Here is a 22,382-nt window from a genome sequence, read left to right as displayed (position 1 = left end):
AAACACTTACTGAGAATCAACCGGTAGGTAAGACACCAAGACACATTTGCCTACCTTCATGGGGATGATACTCTAGGAAGGAGATGCAAGGGCAAATCTACACCATAGCTATTATCATGTAATTCCTACAAATTTTGAGTTTTATTCTGAAAACTGCAGCCTTGGGGGAATGAGGAGTATTTCACATTGGAAGAAAAAAAAGAGGAATACATATATGTAACTACCTTTTAGGAAAGCCCAGGTATTAAGATACAAATTTGAATCATAGATAAATTAGGATTAGAAATGATTAGCCACAAAAGTCCTAGCCTTAGACCTGGAAGGGACATTAAAGATAATCTAGGGGCGGCTAGGTGGCGCAGTGGATAAAGCACCGGCCCTGGATTCAGGAGTTCCTGAGTTCAAATCCGGTCTCAGACACTTAACACTTACTAGCTGTGTGACCCTGGGCAAGTCACTTAACCCCATTGCCCTGTTAAAAAAAAAAAAAAGATAATCTAGTCTTCCCCTCCATTTGATAAATGAAGAAACCTAGGCCCAGTACCTTACCCAAGGTCACAGAAGTACTAAGTGGCAGCGCTAGGATTTGAACCTGTCTTCAATCTCCCTTCCATTGCACTATATTACCTCTGCCAGATGCATTCCCCCACCCCTCACCCAAAATCAACCAGCACAGAACTTTTTTTATACAGCAAAATCATATATAATTTTTAAAAATTTTAATATTTTTTCCCCAATTACATGTAAAACAAATTTAACCTTCGTTTCTTACAATTCTGAGTTCCAAATTCTTTCTCACCTTCCCTTCACTTCTCTATCACTGGGAAGGCAAGCAATTTGATAAAAGTTATACATGTATAGTCATGCAAAATATATTTCCATGTTAGTCATGTTGTAAAAGAAAACACTGATCAAAAAAAACCCACCATACACACACAAGTAAAATAAAGTAAAATAACACTATGCTTCAATCTGCATTCATATTCCATCAGTTCTTTCTCTGAAGGTGGAGAGCATTTTTCATCACAGGTCCTTCAGAATTGTCTTGGATCTTTGTATTGCTGGAAATAGCTAAGTCATCTTACAATATTGCTGTGTACAACATTCTCCTGCTTTTGCTCACTTCACTTTGCCTCAGTTAATATAAGTCGTCAGGATTTTCTGAAAGCTCATCATTTCTTATAGCACAATAGTGTTCCATTGCAATTCTATACCACAACTTGTTCAGCCATTCCCCAATTGATGAGTATCCTCTCATTTTCCAATTCTTTGCCACCACAAAAAAAGAGCCGCTATATAGGTCTTTCCCCCTTTTTTATCTCTTTGGAATACATACCTAGTAGCCACACAGAACTTTTGAGAAGTGCCTCTTAGACAAAGCAAGCACAGACTTTTGCCTCATAAATTGATAAGTCTCCTTAATGAACAAGAGATGGCATAGGAAGTAACTTCCTGGGGATAAACAATGATTTGATCACTTTAAAAATTGTTTTAAATTTTTAAAAGATATAGAATGGGACTGCCGCCAGGGATGGCGGAGCGGGAGGATGGAGCAAGTGTCTGGGCTGCTTTCCTGGGCGCTGAGCAGAGTTCTGTGGCTCTCGGGCCGCTCTGAGCGGAGAGCTGCTCGGCAGCCCCGGATCATGGAAGAGAAAGCGCTTGAGGTTTACGATCTAATTCGAACCATCCGGGACCCAGAAAAGCCCAACACTTTAGAAGAACTGGAAGTGGTAACAGAAAGTTGTGTGGAAGTTAAGGAGATACATGAAGAAGATTATCTGGTTATTATCAGGTTCACACCCACAGTACCTCATTGCTCTCTGGCCACTCTTATTGGGCTTTGCTTACGAGTAAAACTTCAGAGATGTTTACCTTTCAAACATAAGTTGGAAATCTACATTTCTGAAGGAACCCATTCCACAGAAGAAGATATAAATAAACAAATCAATGACAAGGAGAGAGTAGCAGCTGCAATGGAGAACCCCAATTTACGGGAAATTGTGGAACAATGCGTCATTGAGCCTGATTAGCAGCTCTTCTGAAAGTCACCAAATTGTAATCATTTGATAATTTGTTTAACTCTTTGTTAAATAGAATGCTTTTTGGTTTATTACTTGGACAATTTGTACCTCCAAGCACTTTTTTAAAAGACCATTTCCCAAACAAGACATAAGGTGACACCTATTATGTTAATGTATGTAACATTCTCAGGTTTTATCACATTTGGTGATCAGACAGAAGAATATTTTTTAGTTACTGTGGATGACACGTCTATTTTTTAGATGCCCATTCTGACACCACCCTTCTTTGGCAGATCAACTATCCCTACAGTACACAGACAAATCAGGCTTCAATCATTACTCTGTAAAAATAGAAATAAAATGCAGATGATTCTTATAATAAAAAAAAAAAGATATAGAATGAACCTAGGAAAGCATCTGGCTTTGCCTGATGAATCATCTTTCATGGTTCTTCAAATTCCACACTATTATTATTGGACCCCAGCCATAGCTTGTAAGTTATTTGTACCAGGAAGGTATTCATTTCAGAGGGAGTCCCTACCAAATACATTCTTTGGAAGTGGAACCCCATCTGTTAGATAACTTCAAGGAATATTTATTTGCTAGTTTCTCTCCCAGGCAATTAATTTAAAAAAAAAAAGCTGTGAAGTTCTTTGCAATTGTATAATTCAGATAGTAATGATGAACATGGAATCGTTATTTCTTAAGTTCAAAAGGTGGCTGGTAATCAATCACTGTATAGCTTAATCAATACCATTAACTGGATGTCACAAAATGAATAGGAAGGCTATTTTTTTCTCAGATGGTACATCATTATCAAATATCTAATGAGTTTCAACTGAGCAGGTCTTCCTACTGACAATCTTTCAACTTATCTTGTGCAGACCCAGGCCATTGCTCCATTTCCTGACCCTCTCCAAACTATGATGCCTACACTCCAGCTATCTTCTTATCCTGCCCTCCCACAGTGGAACTCAGACCCTGCCCCTGAGATTCTGGGCTCTGACAGATGAGTTTTGGCCTCATCTGGTCCTGAACCAGGCCACCATGACAGCCATAACGTGAGCCCTTTATGTCCTGTCTTCCACCATTAGAATGTAAACCCTTTGAAGATAGGGGCTATCTTGCCCTCTTGTATTTGTATCTTCAGTGCTTAGCATAGTATATGGCACATAGCAAGAACTTAATAAATGGTGGGGTTTTTCCATTCATTCAGTCATCTAGTTTAAGAGACAAAAACATACAATTATCAGTTGTAAAACAGAGTGTATAGGATGAGATTTAGAACTGAAAGGGAGCTCACGGGTCATCTAGTCTAGCTCCCCTCACTTTACTAAAGGAAAAACTGAGGTTCATAAAGGTCAAGGGACTTGTCCAAGGTCACACACATAATAAGTGTCAGAACTTGGATTCAAAGCCAAGTCCTCAGACTCCAAATACAACAATCATTCCAGTATGCAGCGCTGCCTGATGCTATCTGTGAAGTAAAGGACAAAGGCAAGTAGTAAAGGTTTTCAGAAAAGGGGAAAGGTCACTAAGGGATCCCAGCAGGGAGACTAGGCCTCCTAGAGGAGTTGAAGTTTGAGCAGAGAGTACTATTGTATAGATGATTTGCCCAAGGTCACAGAGCCAGGAAGCACAAAAAGTCAGAATTCAAACTCAAGTCTTCTAAGTATTCTTTCTAGTATACTAAGAAGTAGGGCAAGATGTAGAGGAGTAAAAAGGAAGGAAGAAGACATTTGAAGAAGAAGGGATCCTGTGAGCTAAAATAAAGAGACAGCAGTATAGATATATGTTCATCAGTCAAACAACTAACACTCATGAAGTATCTACCATGAGCACTGGATATAAACAAAGCATGGGATGTAAACAAAGGCAAAAACAAACCAAAAAAAAAAGAGGATGAACTTGCCAATTTCCATGATATGGAGTGCCTGGCACAACAGTGGGCACTTAATAAATGCTTGAAGATTGAGTGTGGGAGTGAGTAGAAATAAGGTTGGAGAAATAAGTAAGTGTCTCATTTAAATTCCAGACTAAAGTTTGGTTTGCCTTTTGTGAAGGCAAGTGCAATATACTTGGCAATATTTTAAGGAGACTAATCTGGTGACCGTGTAAAAGATGAACTGAAAAGGAGAGGAGAAAAAAGTTAGGAAGAGTTACAATAGTTTAGCTAAGAGAGGGTTTTTTAGAATTGGACCATTACTGGTGAGTGTGAGGACTATATTCCTAACGTGAGACTTGGTAACTGACTGAGGGGGGAGAGGAAAAGGAAACAGTCAAGGACAGCTCCAAGAGTCCAAGCCAAGGTCACAGACAGGGTGAAGAATGGTATCAAGGGCAAGAGCAAGGAATCATGGGAAGGAAACATATTTTAGGGGAAGATAAAGGATCGGGTTTTAGAACATTGCCTCCTCTTTCCAAAGGGTTCAAAGGGACAGAATACTGTGTCCTCTTAAATTTAGAAAGGAACAATGTAGGCTTTAAAATGATGCATCTAGGAATCTTGCAGGACTCTGACCCTGCCTCCCTAACAGCAAAGACCAGTATCTTCAGGCTGTCCAGAGGTGGTCTTAACTAGATCAAGATAATTAGAGGGTAGAAAAATTAGTTAGTGACTTTCAATATATTCAGGTTCTTGGTTAATTATCTTATATGTATTGTTGTTGTTCAGTCACGTCTGACTCTTCCTGACCCACGGACCATAGCACACCTAGGCCCATCTATCCTTTTCTATCTCTCAAAGTCTGTCCAAGATCATGTTCATTGTTTCCATGACACTCTCTATCCATCTCCTCCTCTGCTGTCCCCTTTTCCTTTTGCCTTCAATCCTTCCCAGCATCAGCATCTTTTCCAGTGAGTCCCTTCTTCTCATTAAGTGGCCAAAGTATTTAAGCTTCAGCTTCAGTAATTTGACCTTCCAGTAAATAGCCTGAATTAATTTCTTTAAGCATTGACTGATCTGAGCTCCTTGCTATTCAAGGGACTCTCAAAAGTCTTTCCAGCACCATAATTAGATTTTTAAAAATATTTTATACTACATACTACACTATGTAAAAATATTTTATATATTGATGCAGCTCTGACTCTCTTAATACTTTTGAAAAGAATTAAGCTGCTTAGTTACTATGCAGCTAGATGGCGCAGTGAATATAGCACTGGGGAGACCTGGGTTCAAATCTAGCCTCAGATACTAACTGTGTGACCCTGGGCAAGTTACTTCACCTTGATTGCTTCTCTTTCCTCAAGTATAAAATGGGGATACTAATTGCACCAACTCCCAGGGTTAATCTAAAGATCAAGAGAAATAATATTTGTAAAGTGATTAGCACAGAGCCTGGAACATAACAGGCACTATAAAAATACTTACTGCCCATTCTCCCCTCCCCAACATGTGGTATGGTAGCAAGCTGGACTTAGACTCAAGAAGACTTGGGTTCAAGTTCCAAATCTGCCATATTCTGGCTGTGGGACCCTGGACAAGGCATTTAATCTCATATGACCTCCAGGTAACTCTTTTCAAACTACATGTTGCAGAAAAGATGCTGAGATGCATTGAAAGAGATAGTTCCTAGGGGCAGCTAGGTGGCATAGTGGATAAAGCACCGGCCCTGAATTCAGGAGGACCTGAGTTCAAATCTGGCCTCAAACACTTGACAATTACTAGCTGTGTGACCCTGGGCAAGTCACTTAACCCCGATTGCCCCACAAAAAAAAAAAAAAAAAGAGATAGTTCCTTTTCTAGCAATTCCTACATGGAAAAAGGCCCAGACAAAAACAGTTATATATGTGCATATATAATACATGAGTGAATTCAAGGGTGTACTGAAGCCAGCTTGCAGAGCTGAGGTTTTTTTTTGTTGTTGTTTTTTTAAGTGAGGCAATTGGGATTAAGTGACTTGCCCAGGGTCACACAGCTAGTAAGTGTTAAGTGTCTGAGGCCGGATTTGAAATCAGGTCCTCCTGACTCCAGGGCCGGTGCTCTATCCACTGCACCACCTAGCTGCCCCAGAGCTGAGTTTTAAATATTCAGTGTGAGATATTACACCCCAGAAATTGGAAAACAGGGCTTCATTTATTGTTTTGTTGATTGTCCATAATTAAGAAAGTGATAGAGGAAATATTAATAATGCAAATTAAACTTAAAACAGTATCCTTTGTTTTTGGAAAGTTGAATGTTAAACATTTACCATCATACTCCTAGATGTAGTTTTTATTCATTGTGAACTTGGTTTAGAATCAGGAAAGGTCTTTGGCCATTACATAGTCCAATTTCTTTTTTTTTTTTTTTTAGTGAGGCAATTGGGGTTAAGTGACTTGCCCAGGGTCACACAGCTAGTAAGTATTAAGTGTCTGAGGTCAGATTTGAACTCAGGTACTCCTGACTCCAGGGCCGGTGCTCTATCCACTGCGCCACCTAGCTGCCCCTATAGTCCAATTTCTAAACCAATAGAGTAATTTATTTTTCAGTGCGCCCCAAAAGAAAATGATTCAGTCTGTCACTCTTAGTGACAGGGGGCTCATTACTTTATCATACATTGAAATTCTTTCTTAAATTAAGCTAAATTCTTCCTAATTCTTCTCTCAGGAGCAAGGACAGAAAGCAATAGATTTGGAATCAGATTACTAGGGTTAGAATCCTATTTCTACTCTTCATTACCCGTGTGACTTTAAACAAGTAGCATGATCTCTCCACACCTCGGTTTCCTTAACTGTGAAATAAAGGAGTTGGACTAATGATTGACAAGGAGCTTTCCTGCTTTAAATCCAATGATCTATAAGAAGGAGGCCGCAGTGAATAGACTAGCCAGAGATTTTGTATGGGGTAATTGATTTGGAGTAATGAGAGAACATTTACGTAGAGATATCTGTCCAGCAGGCAATAAGAGATGCCAAAAGAGAGGTCAGCACTGAAAACAGACAAAGAGTCATTCAGGCCCCTGCCAAAGCAAGGATAATCTCACAATTCCCCCATACTTTATAAGAAACCTTATAGTAAGGGGCAGAAGGAGATCAGTACAACAGGATGACCTCAGGACAGCCCCCCATCTTCAAGCTGTGACTCCACCCAACTCCTGGAAAACACCAGTCAATACAAAGGGGAAAGTATCATAATTCATATATATATGTGTATATATATATGTATATATATTCATATATATGCATGTGGTCAGTTCAGTGGGATGAGGAGAGGAAGGAAAAGGAGGGGAGAGGAAGAAAAGGGGGAGAGGAGGGAAAGGGGAGAAAAGGGGAGGAGAGAAAGGGAAGATGAGAGAAGGGGAGGGGAGGGGACATAGGACATGGGACATGGGAGATGAAACAGAGAGAAAGAGAGACAGAGACAGAGAGAAAGAGAGAGAATATGTGTCCCTTGGAACTCTTCAACTCAGGTCCAATTGCTCCTAGCAAGTATAACTGTCCCCATTTTACAAATGAGGAATCTGAGGTAAAGTGGCTTCTGGGATCCCTTCCAGCTCTCTCTATATGATCCTATGGATCTATAACTTGCCCACAGTCATACAGGTAGTCAGATAGGTAATAAGCAACAGAGTTAAGAAGGGAGCACCAGGTTCACCCAGGCACTGTTGTCTCTCCACAGCATCTTCGGGACCTCTGCTTTAAGGAAGAGATCTTCCTCATGAAAGTATACAAGCTATCTTCCATAAGAATGTACTTGCTAGAAGTAACTTCAAGGGTGAATTGAAGAACTCTCCCCTACAAGCAAAATCTGAGCTCTTGCAAAAGCTTTGTAGGAGGGGATAGAGTTGCTGGCAACCATTTTAAATCCTGATCTCTCCAAAGCTGTGAAACACCTGCTATTCTCCCACCTAGTAGGACATTGATGGCAAACCAAAAATAGTCAGCTAGAGACACTGCAGAATCTCTTTTTCTGGAGGGTATTTAAAAACAATATCAAACAAAATACCTGAAAAGAAAAAGAGGATTCCCTGCCCACAAAAACACTGGCCTCTCCACTTAGTAGATGTGGCTCCCTATGGCCAACCCAGTGGAATTTTACAAAGTAGTCAATCCATTTGAAGACTATGGTACAGGAACTGAGAAGAGAGACATCACTTTATCTTGCCTCCGGAGGTACCTCCTACAAGCAAAGGATATGAAATCACATTTTTTTTAAAAGTCTCTTCTAATGATCTTTGAGTCTTTGACGCATGAATTGTGCACTACAAGTGAGCATAAAGGGTAAAGGTAAGGTTTTAATCACATGTAATTACTATATGCCAAGACAATGTAGCCAAAGTTTAATACAAATGACAAATTTGTTTCCGTGACTCTCACACCCACTCGGAGCAACAGGGGACAGAGGAAGGTGGCTCAGAGATAGTAAGAAATTAGTCAACAGTTTCTGTTTGGGCTTGAATCAAAGAAGGATTGATTGAACCCAATGGCTTTGTCACTAAGTCACTGCCAAAACACCGGGTCACAGTGATTTTCTAAAGAAAACTAACTTCACTGTGTTCGAATTCTGATTTGGGAATAGATCCCAAAGGGAATCCAAGCCAACCCAACAAGCATCTGGTAAGTACATGTTATGTTCAAGGCACTATGCTAGGTCCCGGATAAACAAAGTGAATGAATGAAATGGTCCCTGTCCTTGAAGAATTTACATTCTACTGGGAGGGGAGGGAATGTAACCAATACACAGTATAGATGTGTATGCACCCACATATTACACATATAGTATGATGTATGTTATGTGTATTATATTGCATGTAATATTATCTATATTAATAGATAACCCAATTAATAATACATAACCCAAGCAATTAACCCAATCAGAGCTTCCAAGTCTCTGCCCGTCAACTACTACACAAGCAGACCATAATTGGTTTGAACCAAAGCTCCAGCCAACACAATCTTGAAATTGCTCCCCTGCCATGTGCAAAGGCTCAATCTAAGTAATTTAACTGGTGAAAATAGCCCTTTAAAATCACTTGACTCTAGGCATTAGCCAGAGCCACTGTATAATCAACTGTCACCTATTCGGGTTAATCACAATCAGAGAGAGTCCAGAAAAAGAAAGTACAGATGGTCCTCCAAGGCATTCTTTTATCCAATAAGATCAAATAACTCCTTTATGAAACATGCTACTATAATACTGAAAAGTAGAAGAGTCGTTCTTCATTTCTCCTTGTCCTACCCACATTCAGGGTTGCCACATAAACAACATCCATCCATCATTCATAATTATGTCTTTGACACTCATCAGGGGACAAAAAAAAAAAAAGGCTGTGTGGTCAAAACCTTAATTGGCAAGTAAGGTCATTATTAATGAGGAAGGGAGATTGAGTGACTCCCAAAAGGCTTTTTTAAAAGCCACCTACATATGACTCTAGAAAAAAAAAAAAAAAACCTCTTTGAATCAATCAACCAGCAAACATTATTAAGCACCTACTATGTGCCAGACACTATGCTAGATTCAATAACAAACAATGAAATAATTCCTTCTCACAAGGAGTTTGTATTCTAACAGAAGAGCCAACAAAGCCATTTATTCTCTATAAACATGTAGAGAATAAATACGGATAAATTAAAAGTAGTTAAATACAAGGTAATTTAGGAGAGAGGGCACAGGTGAGTGTGGGAGTCGGAACAGGTTTCTTGTAGAAGATGGAGCTTGTACTGCTTCTTTAAAGGAGAGGAACTCTATGAAGCAAAGGTATTCCCTTCCAGGCATGGGGATTGGGTGGTTTAAAGATGTAAGATTGAAGAGCTGTGTGTGAAGAAGAACAGAGGGAGGGTGAGTAACAGCCAATGATGGGAAAGATCAGTTGGGTTCAGAGTGTCAATGGCTTTAAAAGGTAATAAAAGGGTTTACATTTGAGTCCAGGAGCAACAGAATGTCACCAGAATTTACTGGGTAGGCAAAGGGCATAGTCAGATCAACATACAGGGAATCACTTTGGCAGCTGTGTAAAGAGTCAAGATCTGTATATACACATATACAAGCACACACACATCTATATATATATAGTAGAGGGGAGAGAAGGAAAAAGCACTTTTGTTAATATTATCTCATTTGATCTTCACAACAACCCTAGGACTTAGGTGCTTTTGTATCCTCATTTTATAGCTGAGGAACCTGAGGCAACCAGAGGTTGAGTGACTTGCCCAGGGACACAAACCTGTTAAGTGTCTGAGGTTGGGTTTGAACTCGGGTCTTCTTGACATCCATCAGCTAGCTAAAATGGAAAAAAAGAAGGAACTAAAGGCAAGAAGGATTGTTTAAAAGCTTTGGTGGAGTCAAAGGACCTGGGTTGAAATCTTGGATCTGTGTCCCTGGGCAAGCCTTTTCATGGACTCTCTGTACCTGTTCCCACATCCGGACAGTGAAGAGATCTGACTGCCCTCCAAAGTCCCTTCCAAATCTAAATCCATGATCTCATAAAAGCCTTAACCAAGAAAACATGAAAATAAAAGACCACCAGCACCTTGATATACTCAATAAATATATGTTGACTTGACTCGACTTCCATATATCCTGGAGCTTTGCCATAAAAGCTGTCTGTTGGGTCACTGCCTCAGGAAAATTATATAGATCAGACTATGATAAGGAGATCCAACCAATAATAAATTCCCTTGGACTCAGACAAGTACCTAATACTGGATTTTACACATCAATCCATCAAGGACCTGTGATTTCCTTGGTCTAGGAACTTACCTACCCCAGCCCAGATGATTTATAGGCTAAGAGCCTGAGGCTCAGAAAGATTAAGGGACTTGCTCATGGTCACACAGCTAGTAAGTTTCAGAGGAACGATATTGTTTCTGACTGGGAAATCCATTCCACCAGGTTACCTCACTGAATTTTCTAGTAGTCTTCTATCAATGCTCTAGTAAACAGAGTGCAGACCAATCCTGCTTTGTACCGATAATACAAATAACATGAATTGATGCTTGATGTTCATTTCTGATGTTAAAAATTCATTCAATAAGCCATGAGGAAATCAGCTAATTTCATCTCTCTTGACTCATACTATATTTGCCTCAGGTTATTCACAAAATGGGTAATAAGCATGTGAGTAATTCTCTAGCACATTTTGGATCTTTGAGAAAGCCAAGAAGATTTGTCTATCATTCTTTCCTTCTGCACAGTACTTAACCACCTTAAACAATCCTTTCAAAAACAACTGAGAAAAAGTAATTAAAAAGTATTTAAATTCTTCGGGTCATTACACTTTGAATAGCAGAAGCCTCCTATCTGAAACCAACAATAGCTCACTGCTTTTTTTTTTTTCTCAGTGCTGAGCACTAAAATGAGCTGATCCCCAGGGCTATATTAATGGGAGATGGATCCCTCAGTGTTTGACACAAACAGGACTTCTGTCAAATAGATAAGATGATGCACAAAGTGGTGGGAAGGATCCTAGATTAGTGAGAAGGAGGCCTGGTTCCAGCCCCAGATCTGCCATTAACCTCTGTGTAATTTAAAATTCTAAATGTGGGTTCTAATCTGTTCCCCCAGTTTTTGGGGAAACTGACTAAAATCACTGATAAAATGCCTAAAAAAAGATTTTTAAGAGTTTATTGAAATACAGAAAGAGAAAGATTGAGAACAGAATTCTTACAACCTCACAATCCTATCTTTCTTCAGCTCCTCTCTGTCTTTCCCTGCTGTCACCACCAAGTCAGGAACCAAAAAGACAGTGCTCTTCATGAAGGCTCCCCTTTTCTCCTTCCTGTCCCCTCCCAGAATGAGGAGGTTCTTTAAGCTGGTTGGTTGATTGGGCCAGAAGTTCAAAGGTTTTTTAGATTCTGAGAACCATGCTTTCTTAAGTACTCTCAAGTACCAGCCAGATATGCTTAGAATCTAGTCAACTACTAATCCAGTCAAATCAGCCAGTAATCCACTCAGGTGGGCTCCTGAGTATCTGCCAAATCTCGTCTATCACATTCCATTACCTTGACACCTCTCTGGGCTTTGCTTTCTTTGCCTATAAAAAAGGAGGAAAGGACACAGAAGAAGGAGGAAGGACTATATGCTTTCTAAAATCCCTCAGTTCTATGATTATAGGGATCATTACAAAAGGTTTCCAAACATAGACAGGATATTGCATAGTTTCACAGCAAGAAGCATCCAAGTGACATAGGAGATAGAATATAGAAGTTGCAGTCAGGAAGATTTGAGTTCAAATTCTGACTCAGACACTTTACTAGCTATGTGAGCCTAGATGAGTCAATGTGCCCAGTTTTCTCATCTGTAAAATGAGAAAGTTGGGTGTGATAAGGTCCTTCTAACTCTAAATCCATTATCCTATGAAAAATTTCCACGTGCAAAGTTCATCTACATTGGTCAATGGTGTGTGATTTCCTCTGTATCCATATATTCATCTTCTGGTTTTAGGTGTAATTTTCTAGATTTTAGACAAATGGCTTCCACAAGCCTATATACATAACCCATAAGCTTTAGAGACTTACCACTCCCAAGTACAGGCATGGACCAAATGTACTAATATACCCAATTCTTGGCTCTATACCTATCCATCTTTCCAAGTTTAGGTATCAGAAGATTAGAAATGAAAAGGTATTTTTTTTTTGGTGGGGCAATGAGGGTTAAGTGACTTGCCCAGGGTCACACAGCCAATAAGTGTCAAGTGTCTGAGGCCTGATTTTAACTCAGGTCCTCCTGATTCCAGGACCTGTGCTTTATCTACTGAGCCACCTAGCTGCCCCCAAAAGGTCTTGGAGAACATTTTTCATCCAATCCTTTACTCATACAGCTACAGACTTAATCCCCATTATATCTGCCCTAGATTATTACAGTGGTCTTCTAGTTGGTCTCCCTGCCTCATTTCTCTCACCATTCCAATCCACTCTTTAAAGTAGATCTGATCATTTGACTTCCCCACTCAACCAATTCCAATGGTTACCTAAAGGATAAGGATATAAACACCTTAGAATTTAAAGTCCTACATAACCTGAGCCCAACCTATCTTTCCATTTAACTAGTTTGTATTTATTATCTACACTATTTCTATATATTCTCAATATACTTATATATGGCCTTGTCTCATCTATTGCCTAAGAGGCAAAAGATTTGCCCATGTTCATACTAATTAGTAGAACCATCATGTGAACCTATATACTCTAATTCCAAATTCAGTGCTCCTTCAACTATATCAGAGGTTCTAAGCCTGGTCTGTTGCCCTGTTCTGTAGCCCAAGATGGTCTGTCAAAGGGGTCCATGACTCAAAAAACAATTAGAAATCCCTTTATTATACCATATTTCAACTTGACTTTGAAATCCTGCCTTTACCAAACATCCTTCTTCTACGTATTACTCAATAGGTTAGAAAGGGATAGGGAGGGGCAACTAGGTGGCACAGTGGATAGAGCACCGGCCCTGGAGTCAGGAGGACCTGAGTTTAGATCCAAACTCAGACACTTAACACTTACTAGCTGTGTGACCCTGGGCAAGTCACTTAACCCCAATTGCCTCACCAAAAAAAGAAAACATTAAATGAAAAAAAAATGAAAGGGATAGGGAGCTTCTAGGTCCCACTGCCTAAGTAACTCTAGATTCCAATTTGAAAGGGTCAGTGATGGTAAGGTGAGTGCCTAAGGCTGGTTGTATCCTTTCAAGAGGCAAGGGATTAACTCAGCCTATAACTGTTACAAGAAAAAAAAATAAGATTCTGCCAAGTCTTAGCTGAATAGAATCCAAAGGTGTAGGGACAGTTGAGATATTCCAGAGCACTAGTGACTAACTCAGATAGAAAAGGAGGGGTACATAATGATTTCTGAAGGCCGAATAATTACTTAGAAAACCACATATTAACATTTTCTGTATTCTATTGTATTTTTATTTTGTTAAATATTTCCCAGTTATATTTTAATCTGGGTCAAGCAGCACTTGGGAGTCCCTAGCCACATGTTTGATGCATCTGTTCCAGAGCCTGTGAAAGATATAGCAATATATGTATTCCCATCGGAAATTCTGGAAAGAGCTGAAGTTGGGAAGGAATTTAATTGATTTGGATTGAATTGGCTGGTGGTGTAGTGTCGATTAGATGCCAAGTCGTATATAAGCACGAAAAAATTATAGCAGCTTTTTTGTAGTGCCAAGGAATTGGAAAATAAGGGGGTGGCCATCAGCTGGGAACTAGCTGAACAAATTCTGTTTATATGAATGCCATGGAATACTACTGTGATGTAAGAAATTTTAAAAGAAGCAGTTTCAATGAAACCTGGGAAGACTTGTATGGACCAATGTAGAGTGAAATGAGCAGAACAAGAGGATGATTTATACTTTAATATCAATATTGTAAAACAAACAGTTCTGAAAGACTTAATAACCCTGATCAACACAATGATCAATCATGATTCCAGAGGACTGCTGATAAAGATACAACCTACCTCCTGATAGAAAGGTGATGGATTAATAGAATGAGACACATTTTTGGACATAGCAAATATGGGAATTTCTTTTACTTGACTATACTTATCTGTTATAAGCGTTCTGTTTTTCTTTTTTTTCCCCTTGTGGAGGTTCAGGGAGGTGGGAAGGAGAAGAAAAAATGCTCCATAATTTTCTAAGTGAAAAAATTAGAGACCAGATCAAGCAAGACCGATTAAAGGGAATACCAGGAACTAAAGGCATCCAGGGTCAGGTTTATAGTGATGACAGATAGGAAATAAAAGCTGTAAATATTGTCAGCAACAAGGTTGAGTGTTTTGCAGACTCCTTCACATTCTAGCATCTTAAAGTTTCCTCTACCAAGTTCTGCCAGCCTGGATATTGACAGTGGAAAAACAAAGCATGCAAGAACAAAGGTCACTTACTCCACCATCTTGGCTCCACCCTGAAAAGAGACCTCAAGGAAGTCAACTTTAAAAGAATGAGCTTTGAATTGTAAGCAAATGTCGTTCTTTTTTCTTAATTTAGGAACAATGTTAGTTTAATTGGCTAAAAATGTAGTCTGTAGCCTACCTAGAAAGTATGAATAGTCTATAACTATGCAACCAGAAGGACTAGGATGATGCTCTGGCTACTCAGGTGCTTTCCAAGGCTGACACAGATCCAGTCTCAGGAAGGCCTCACCAGAGAAGGAGATCCCCAGAGCCTCTGAATCAGCTGCAGCACCAGTGTCATGTGGAGCTAAGCTCACAGTCTGGTGAGAGGGCTGAGCCCTGGGCAGGGGGGAGACTACAGGTGCTGGTGCTGAGGCAGAACTCGGGTTTTTCACCCCTGCTGGGAACCAGGAGGTAGGCTTGAGTAGCAGGGGCCCAGGTGGGGGAGGGGCACTGGCTCGTTGGAGCCAACAACCACAACACACAAAGCTGGTTGATTAACAAGTTGGTCTGGGGTCATCTAAGGACCAGGGAGCAGGACAGGTGAGTGAAAAACCTGCTCCTCCTTAAATCATACCATGTGGGACCTCCTAAAGCTTGAGACAGTGTAGCCTGGAAACAGTGCCCCACTTTAAGGAGCTAAAAGTCTAGTAAAAGAAAGGCAAGATGAGCCGACAGAGAAAAGTGAGGACCATTGAAAGTTTCTTCAGTAACAAGGAACAGCAAGGGGTACCCTCAGAGGAAGATATCAACATCAGGACCCCTATATCTAAAGCTTCTAAGAAAAATATGGATCGGTCTCAGGCCACAGAGGTGCTCAAAAAGGACTTTGAAGATAAAGTTAGAGAGGTAGATGTTAAGGGTTAAAATTCTAGCTAAACTGTCTAAAATATCTAATGAGTGGTCGCCAATAAATTATAAGCTTTAGCAAGAGTTAGATTTTTAAGCATTTATTAAGGAGAATAAGAATTTGGTAAAGAGAGAGAGAAAGGCCTAGATTCCTATCTATTAAAGGGAGAGCACATTTCTAGCTCCCTTCTCCGCCAGCGTCCTCAGGAAAAAGCCCCAGAGTCAGCCCAGTCTCTTCCTTCCTCCTCCCACTAGTCCGCGTCACTTCCTCCCGCCAAAGAAAAGACTCCTGGTCTTGCCCTCAAAGACCTTCGCTTCATGGGCAGAACTCTTCTACAGTAAGTATCCAGCAGGTGGCGTCATTCCAATCGTTACATAGAGGAAAAAATGGAAAGAGAAATGTGGGTGATGTAGGAAAGATAGGAGAAAAAAATCAACAGCTTGAAAAGCCAAATGGAAAAGAAGATACAAAAGCTCTCTGACAAAAATAATTTCCTAAGAATTAGGATTGAACAAATGGAAGTTAGTGACTTTATGAGAAACCAAGACACAATAAAGCAAATCCAAATGAATAAAAAATAGAGAGCAATGTGAAATATCTTCTTGGGAAAAAATGCTGACCTGGAAAATAGATCCAGGAGAGATAATCTGAAAATTATTGGTCTACATGAAAACCATGATCAAGGAAAGAGCCTAGACATCTTCTTCCAAGAAACTGTCAGGAAAATTGCCCTGAAATTCTAGAAGCAGAGTGTAAAATAGAAATTGAAAGAATCCACCGATCACCTCTAGAAAGAGATCCCAAAAGGAAAACTCCCAGGAATATTATAGCCTAATTCCAGAGATCTCAGGTCAAGGAGAAAATATTGCGAGCTGCCAAAAAGAAAGAATACAAGTAATGTGGAGCCTCAGTCAGAATAGCACAAGATCTAGCAGCTTCTACATTAAAGGACCAGAGGGCATGGAATATGATATTCCAGAGGGCAAAGAAATTGGGATTACAACCAAGAATTATGGATCCAACAAAACTGTGTATAATCTTTCAGAGGAAAAATTGGGATTTCAATGAAAAAGAGGACTTTATGGTATTTTTGATGAAAAGACCTGAACTGAATGGCAAATTTGACTTTCAAATACAAGACCCTAGAGAACCATAAAAAATTAGAGTTGGGGTACATACCTGGGGTTGTGCAATGGGTGAGTGTCTTGTGTCTGAGGTCGGGTTTTGGCTGAGGCCCTCCTGGGTCCAGGGTAGATGCTTTGTCCACTGTCACCTAGCTGCCCCATGATGACATCTTTAGGGTAAAATTGAGGGGTGAGAGGAATGTGCTGTGGGAGGGGGAAGGGCAGAGGTAGCATGGGGTGAAATCTCACATGAAAGAAACAGGAAAGGTCTTATGGAGTAGGGGAAGAGATGGGGGAGGAGCAGGGCAGTAAATGAACTTTACACTCATCAGAATAGGCTCAAAGACTTTAATCTCATTAGAGTTGGCTCAAGGAGGGATTAACACACACACCCAATTGGGTGGAGTAATCTATCTAACCCTGAAGGAAAATGGGAGGGGAAGGGGATAAAGAGAGAGGGGCAAAAGAAGGGAGGGCAGATTGGGGGAGGGGACAGACAGAAGTAAATCCCTTTTTTTTTTTTTTTTTTGGTTTTTAGTGAGGCAATTGGGGTTAAGTGACTTGCCCAGGGTCACATAGCTAGTAAGTGTTAAGTGTCTGAGGCCGAGCAAATCCCTTTTGAAGAGGGATAGGGTGAAAGAAGATAGATAATAGAGTAAATATCATGGGGAAGGGAATAGGATAGAGAGAAACAGTTAACAATAGTAATTGTGAAAAGAGGAAAGGGGGGTAAATTGTACAAAAAAATTATAGCAGCTCTTTGTAAAGGCTAAGAATTGGGAATCAAGGGAATGTCCATCAATTGGGGAATGACTGAAGAAGCTGTGGTATATGATTGTAGTGGAATGGTATTGTGCTATATGAAATGACAAGCAGGATGATCCCAGAAAAACCTGGAAAGACTCGTAAGAACTGATGTATAGTGAAGTGAGCAGAACTGGAAGGACATTATGCATAGTGACAGCAGTATTGTGAGATGAGCAATTGTGAATGACTTAACTACTCTCAGCAATACAATGATCCAAGACAATCCCAAGGACTAATGATGAAGCATACTATCCACTCCCATAGAAAGAACTGATGAAAAGAGCACTTGTGGATTATACATATATAACCTATATTAGATTGGTTGCTGTCTTGTGGAGGGGGGAGGGAGAAAAATTTGGAACTCTAAATCTTATGAAAATGAATGTTGAAAACTACCCTTACATGTAAATTAAATAAATTTTAAAAATTAAATAAATTTTTGTTGCATTGAAAAAAAAATAAATAAATTAAGACTGCCTCAACTTTGATTAATAAAATCCATGCCCTTGTGTGAAAGAAGTTAAGGTAATTTTTCAAATCACCATAGAAATGATAAGCATCATTAATTGCTTTGATAGGAATGGTTGAATATTAGGCTTGATGCCCAGATTTAAATAAGTGGAAAAGTGAACTCTTACATTTAAAAAAATGGCAACCTGAATCAACACAAAGTCTTGAAAGTGACTTTGAACATTGTTTAGAGACAAGAAGCCACTGGACTACATGGTATAGGACTTTGGTGAGCAGAGGTCTTTGTGCTGCAATTTATAAGGCAAAAAAGAATCATTTCCTGTCAAATTCCTGCAGCACATCTCACGTAGCATGCTACTGGTGGTCTGCAAGAAGTAGAACAAGAAATTATGAATAGTATAGCACAAATCATCACCAATCAAAAGCAAAACATCTGCCAAAGGTAGATAATCTAAATGCCTTAGAAAAAGCATTCAAGTCACATCTCTGATTATTGTTGTTGTTCAGTCACATCCAACTCTTCTTAATCACATTTCTGCATTTTCTTGGCAAAGATAGTAGAGTGGTTTGCTATTTCCTTCTCCAGCTCATTTGACAAATGAGGAACTTAGGCAAACAGGGTTAAGTGACTTGCCCAGGGTCACACAGTTAGTAAGTGTCTGAGTCTGGGTTTGAAGTCAGGAAGAGTCTTCCTGACTCCAGGCCCATCACTATACACTGTACCACTAGAAGGCCACTGATGCAGCTGGATACTTACACCTGTACCTGTTCACCAAAGAAGAGGGACATTCTCCACACAGCTGCTAAAGAAATGTCCCTGGAATGCAGGTAAGTTCCCTGCTCAATAAGCTTCAGTGGTTCCCTATTACCTCTAGGGTCATTTATAAATTTCTATATTTGGTATTTAAATGTCCTCGTAACTCAACTCCAACTCATATTTCTAGCCTTTTTCTCTATAATTGCCCTCATGTACTCTTCAGTCTAGTCAAACTAGCCTTCTTGCTGCTCCACACCCATGATGACGTTCTGTCCCTCACCCCCATGCCTTTGCACAAGTTGTCCCCCACACCCAGAATGCATTCACTGGTACTTCCACTTCTTAGAATCACTGGTTCCCTCCAAGGACAACTAGGTGGTACAGTGGATAGAGCATGGGTCTTGGAACCAAGAAGATTCATCTTCCTGAGTTCAAACCTGACTTCAGACACTTACCAGCTGTGTGACTCTGGGCAAGTCACTTAACCCTTGTTTGCCTTAGTTTCCTTATATGTAAAATGAGCTGGAGAAGGACATGGAAAACCATGCCAAGAAAACCTCAAATGGGGTTTCAGAGACTCATATGTAACCAAAATAACTGAACAAGAATAATTTCCTCCAACATTCTGTTCAAACATAATGTCTTTTATGAAGATTTTCTTTATTCCTCCCCACCTAACAGTGCCTCTCCTCAACCAAAAAAAATTTTTTTACTATTTATTTTGTATATATTTGCATGTGTATGTGTTGTCTCCTTTTGTCAAATTTAAGCTTTTTAAAGAGTAAGGACTGTTTCATCTATGTCTTTCTTTCCCAAGCACCTGGTACAGTACTCAGAACACTTGGTGCTTAATACCTGTTGAGTGACTGAACCATAAGACATAGGGGTTCACAAGCAGTCAGATGTGTAGCTCAAATATTTGGTTTTAGATACACCAGCATTGTTCTCTGATCAAGATTGTCTGTGACCCCATTCACTCCATTCTCTCAGTGACTGGATCTCCTATTATGTTACAGTACTGTTCTGTGAAGTGGTTTACAAACCTTGAACAATATAAAATTGAACTATTATTATCACCTCCTTGGTACTTCAACCCACCTCATCAACTTTGTTTCTTGATCCAGTCTATAGACCTTGTTTCTGCTTCCCACTTGTCTAGATCCCACATATTTGAGTAGAATCCATTCATCACCGATTCTCTCCATTTTCATTTCATTCCTAGCCCTGGTCGTCTTTAAGTGTGATTTCTAACATGTTGACATTTTGCCTCTGGCCAGTTGGGACTTTCATTTCCAGATGGGTCTTTAAAAGAGATTTCTTGTTGGATGAGATTTTGCCTAACTGTATCACAAACTCCAGGTAGCTATGAAAGGATATTAAGTTGGCAGTTATTTTGGGCTGGGTTTGTAGGGCCCAAACACCTAACACTGAAACTAGGACATAATCAAATGACCTAAGACCTAGTCTGAATGTCATAAATCTAGCATGATAAATACATAGATAGATAAAGAAACAAAGAAACAAAGACAGACCAACAGACAGATAGACAAACAGATAGATCTAGCAACTACTATGGACAGATAAGATAGCTGTGCTGTAAGAAATAATTCATAGTGGGGCAGCTAGGTGGCACAGTGGATAAAGAACTGGCCCTGGATTCAGGAGGACCTGAATTCAAATCCAGCCTCAAACACTTACTTGCTGTGTGACCCTGGGTAAGTCATTTAACCCTTATTGCCCCTCCCCCCCAAAAAAAGAATAAAAAAGAAATAATGCTTGGGATGAATAAAGAAAAGTATGCAAAAATCCATATATACCGATGCAGAGTGAAGTAAGCAGAGCAAAGAAAACAATGTACATAGTAATAACTACACTGGTGTAAATGGAAAGAACAATCTACACCAAAAAAAACACAAAAAAACAAACGTAAATGTAATGAAAATATAAAGCATAAGCAGAACTCAAATGAAGAGTGATGAGAAGAAACCCCCATCCTATCCCTGTGTGGAGATGGAAGGTCCATAAATGTAACACTTACATGTTTTTTAAACCTTTTCAATGTATTAACCAATTATGCTGATTTTTTTCCTCTCTAAAAAATACTATTTGTCATTTTGGATGGGTCTCTGGGAGAGGTTGGGGAGGGATACTTGGGATAACTATGGTGATGTAAAGAACAGAAAATAGCAATAAAATCATTTTTTAAATAAATAAACACAGTGTTAGGGAAAGAGCACCATCAAATCTGAGCAACACTGAGTCCCAAGTAAGTCTCTGTCTTTCATCATCTTAAACTCACAGTGTTCTACATTCAAAACCACCATCATCTGTTTCCTGTCCCTCTGGACACTATGACTCTTCAAAGGCAAACTGGGCAAATGAAGCTATGGCTTCATTCGGTGTATTGGCAAGGATGTAAGAATGCCCCATTACATGAGGTCAAACAATGAGCATAGTCAATTACCAAAGTCCTAGTCAATACAAGTCAGTATCTTGCCAAGAAGGGATGATTGAGCCAAGTTGGACAGATGAAAAGGAAAACTGGAAGCCAGAGATGGTCAGAGTCAGAATCACAATGAAGCAAAATGGGAACTGCCAAAATGGATCACTATCAAGATGAACTGATGAGCAACTAAGTTGCTTACTAGCCCATCCGGCTCAGCCCCGGATTGGGACCCAGGATAGGGTTTGAGAAGCATCAAAGTTAGGGAGAGTCAAGTGAAGATCATTTAACTTTTCCCTGTTCATGGCAAGGATAGCAGAGAAATGTCAACACAAAAAGAAAGCCAGAATATGTTCTAAGATGTCAATAACAAGAACCATATGTATATAGCTCAATGATTTGGAAAGAGCCAACTTTAGTTGGTGGGTTATGGTGCCAGAAATGCAAACAGGATAGAAACAGAAATTCACAACAAAATGCAAGAGGGGAAATAGCAGGAGCCAAGGCTTTAGACAGCAAAAATTCCCTGCTGGGTAATGGAGAAGGAGCTGATCCAGAAAAGGAGAAGAATTTGTCATATTCAAGATAATGTCATACTCAAGAGCCACATGAACCTATGTAAGGCTTAAGTCCTCGATAGACAATGAGCCCATTAGCTGAAGACTTTCTGTAACATAGTTACCTTCATTAACACCTATAGAATCTAGAAAAAAACAGGTCCAATAAATTAACCCCCCCCAAAAAAAAAAACCCATTTATTCATCGTAAGCAAGATGCTGTCCTAGGCACCAAGGTTACTCTCTAATATCCCCCAAGGATCTGTGTTCTTATCAATAGGAGTATTTCCTCCAACAATGTAGATCACGGTCAAACCACAACTATTTATCCTGTGTGACTCGACCTCATTCTCCCCTATGGTCTCAACAAGGGGTCTTCTCAACACACTGAAGACTTTCCTCACATTTTTTGACACAATGAGACAGCATGTAGGCTGTCCATTGGCTTTCCCTCAATATCACCATGTCTACTCATCTTTTTAAAATGTTCTTTTTTTATTATGAACTAGACAAATATAAACAAGCATGAACATTCCCTTGTA

At 39.7% G+C, this 22,382-nt stretch overlaps 2 protein-coding genes across 2 annotated transcripts in view; one reads left to right on the top strand and one right to left on the bottom strand.

Annotated features, from left to right (window-relative positions):
• FRMD3 (FERM domain containing 3) overlaps positions 1–22,382 on the bottom strand; it is a 350,587-nt gene that overhangs the window by 268,233 nt on the left and 59,972 nt on the right. The window lies entirely within an intron of this gene.
• On the top strand, positions 1,525–2,265 carry LOC122735475 (cytosolic iron-sulfur assembly component 2A). Its single transcript, XM_043977039.1, has one exon. The coding sequence runs from the start codon at positions 1,548–1,550 to the stop codon at positions 2,028–2,030; it is 483 nt and encodes a 160-aa protein (XP_043832974.1). The 5' UTR covers positions 1,525–1,547; the 3' UTR covers positions 2,031–2,265.

This window comes from Dromiciops gliroides, chromosome 1 (assembly GCF_019393635.1).
Source record: "Dromiciops gliroides isolate mDroGli1 chromosome 1, mDroGli1.pri, whole genome shotgun sequence".
Lineage (NCBI taxonomy): Eukaryota > Metazoa > Chordata > Mammalia > Microbiotheria > Microbiotheriidae > Dromiciops > Dromiciops gliroides.
Note: the sequence above shows the minus strand (reverse complement) of the source record. Positions and strands in the feature narration are given on the sequence as shown.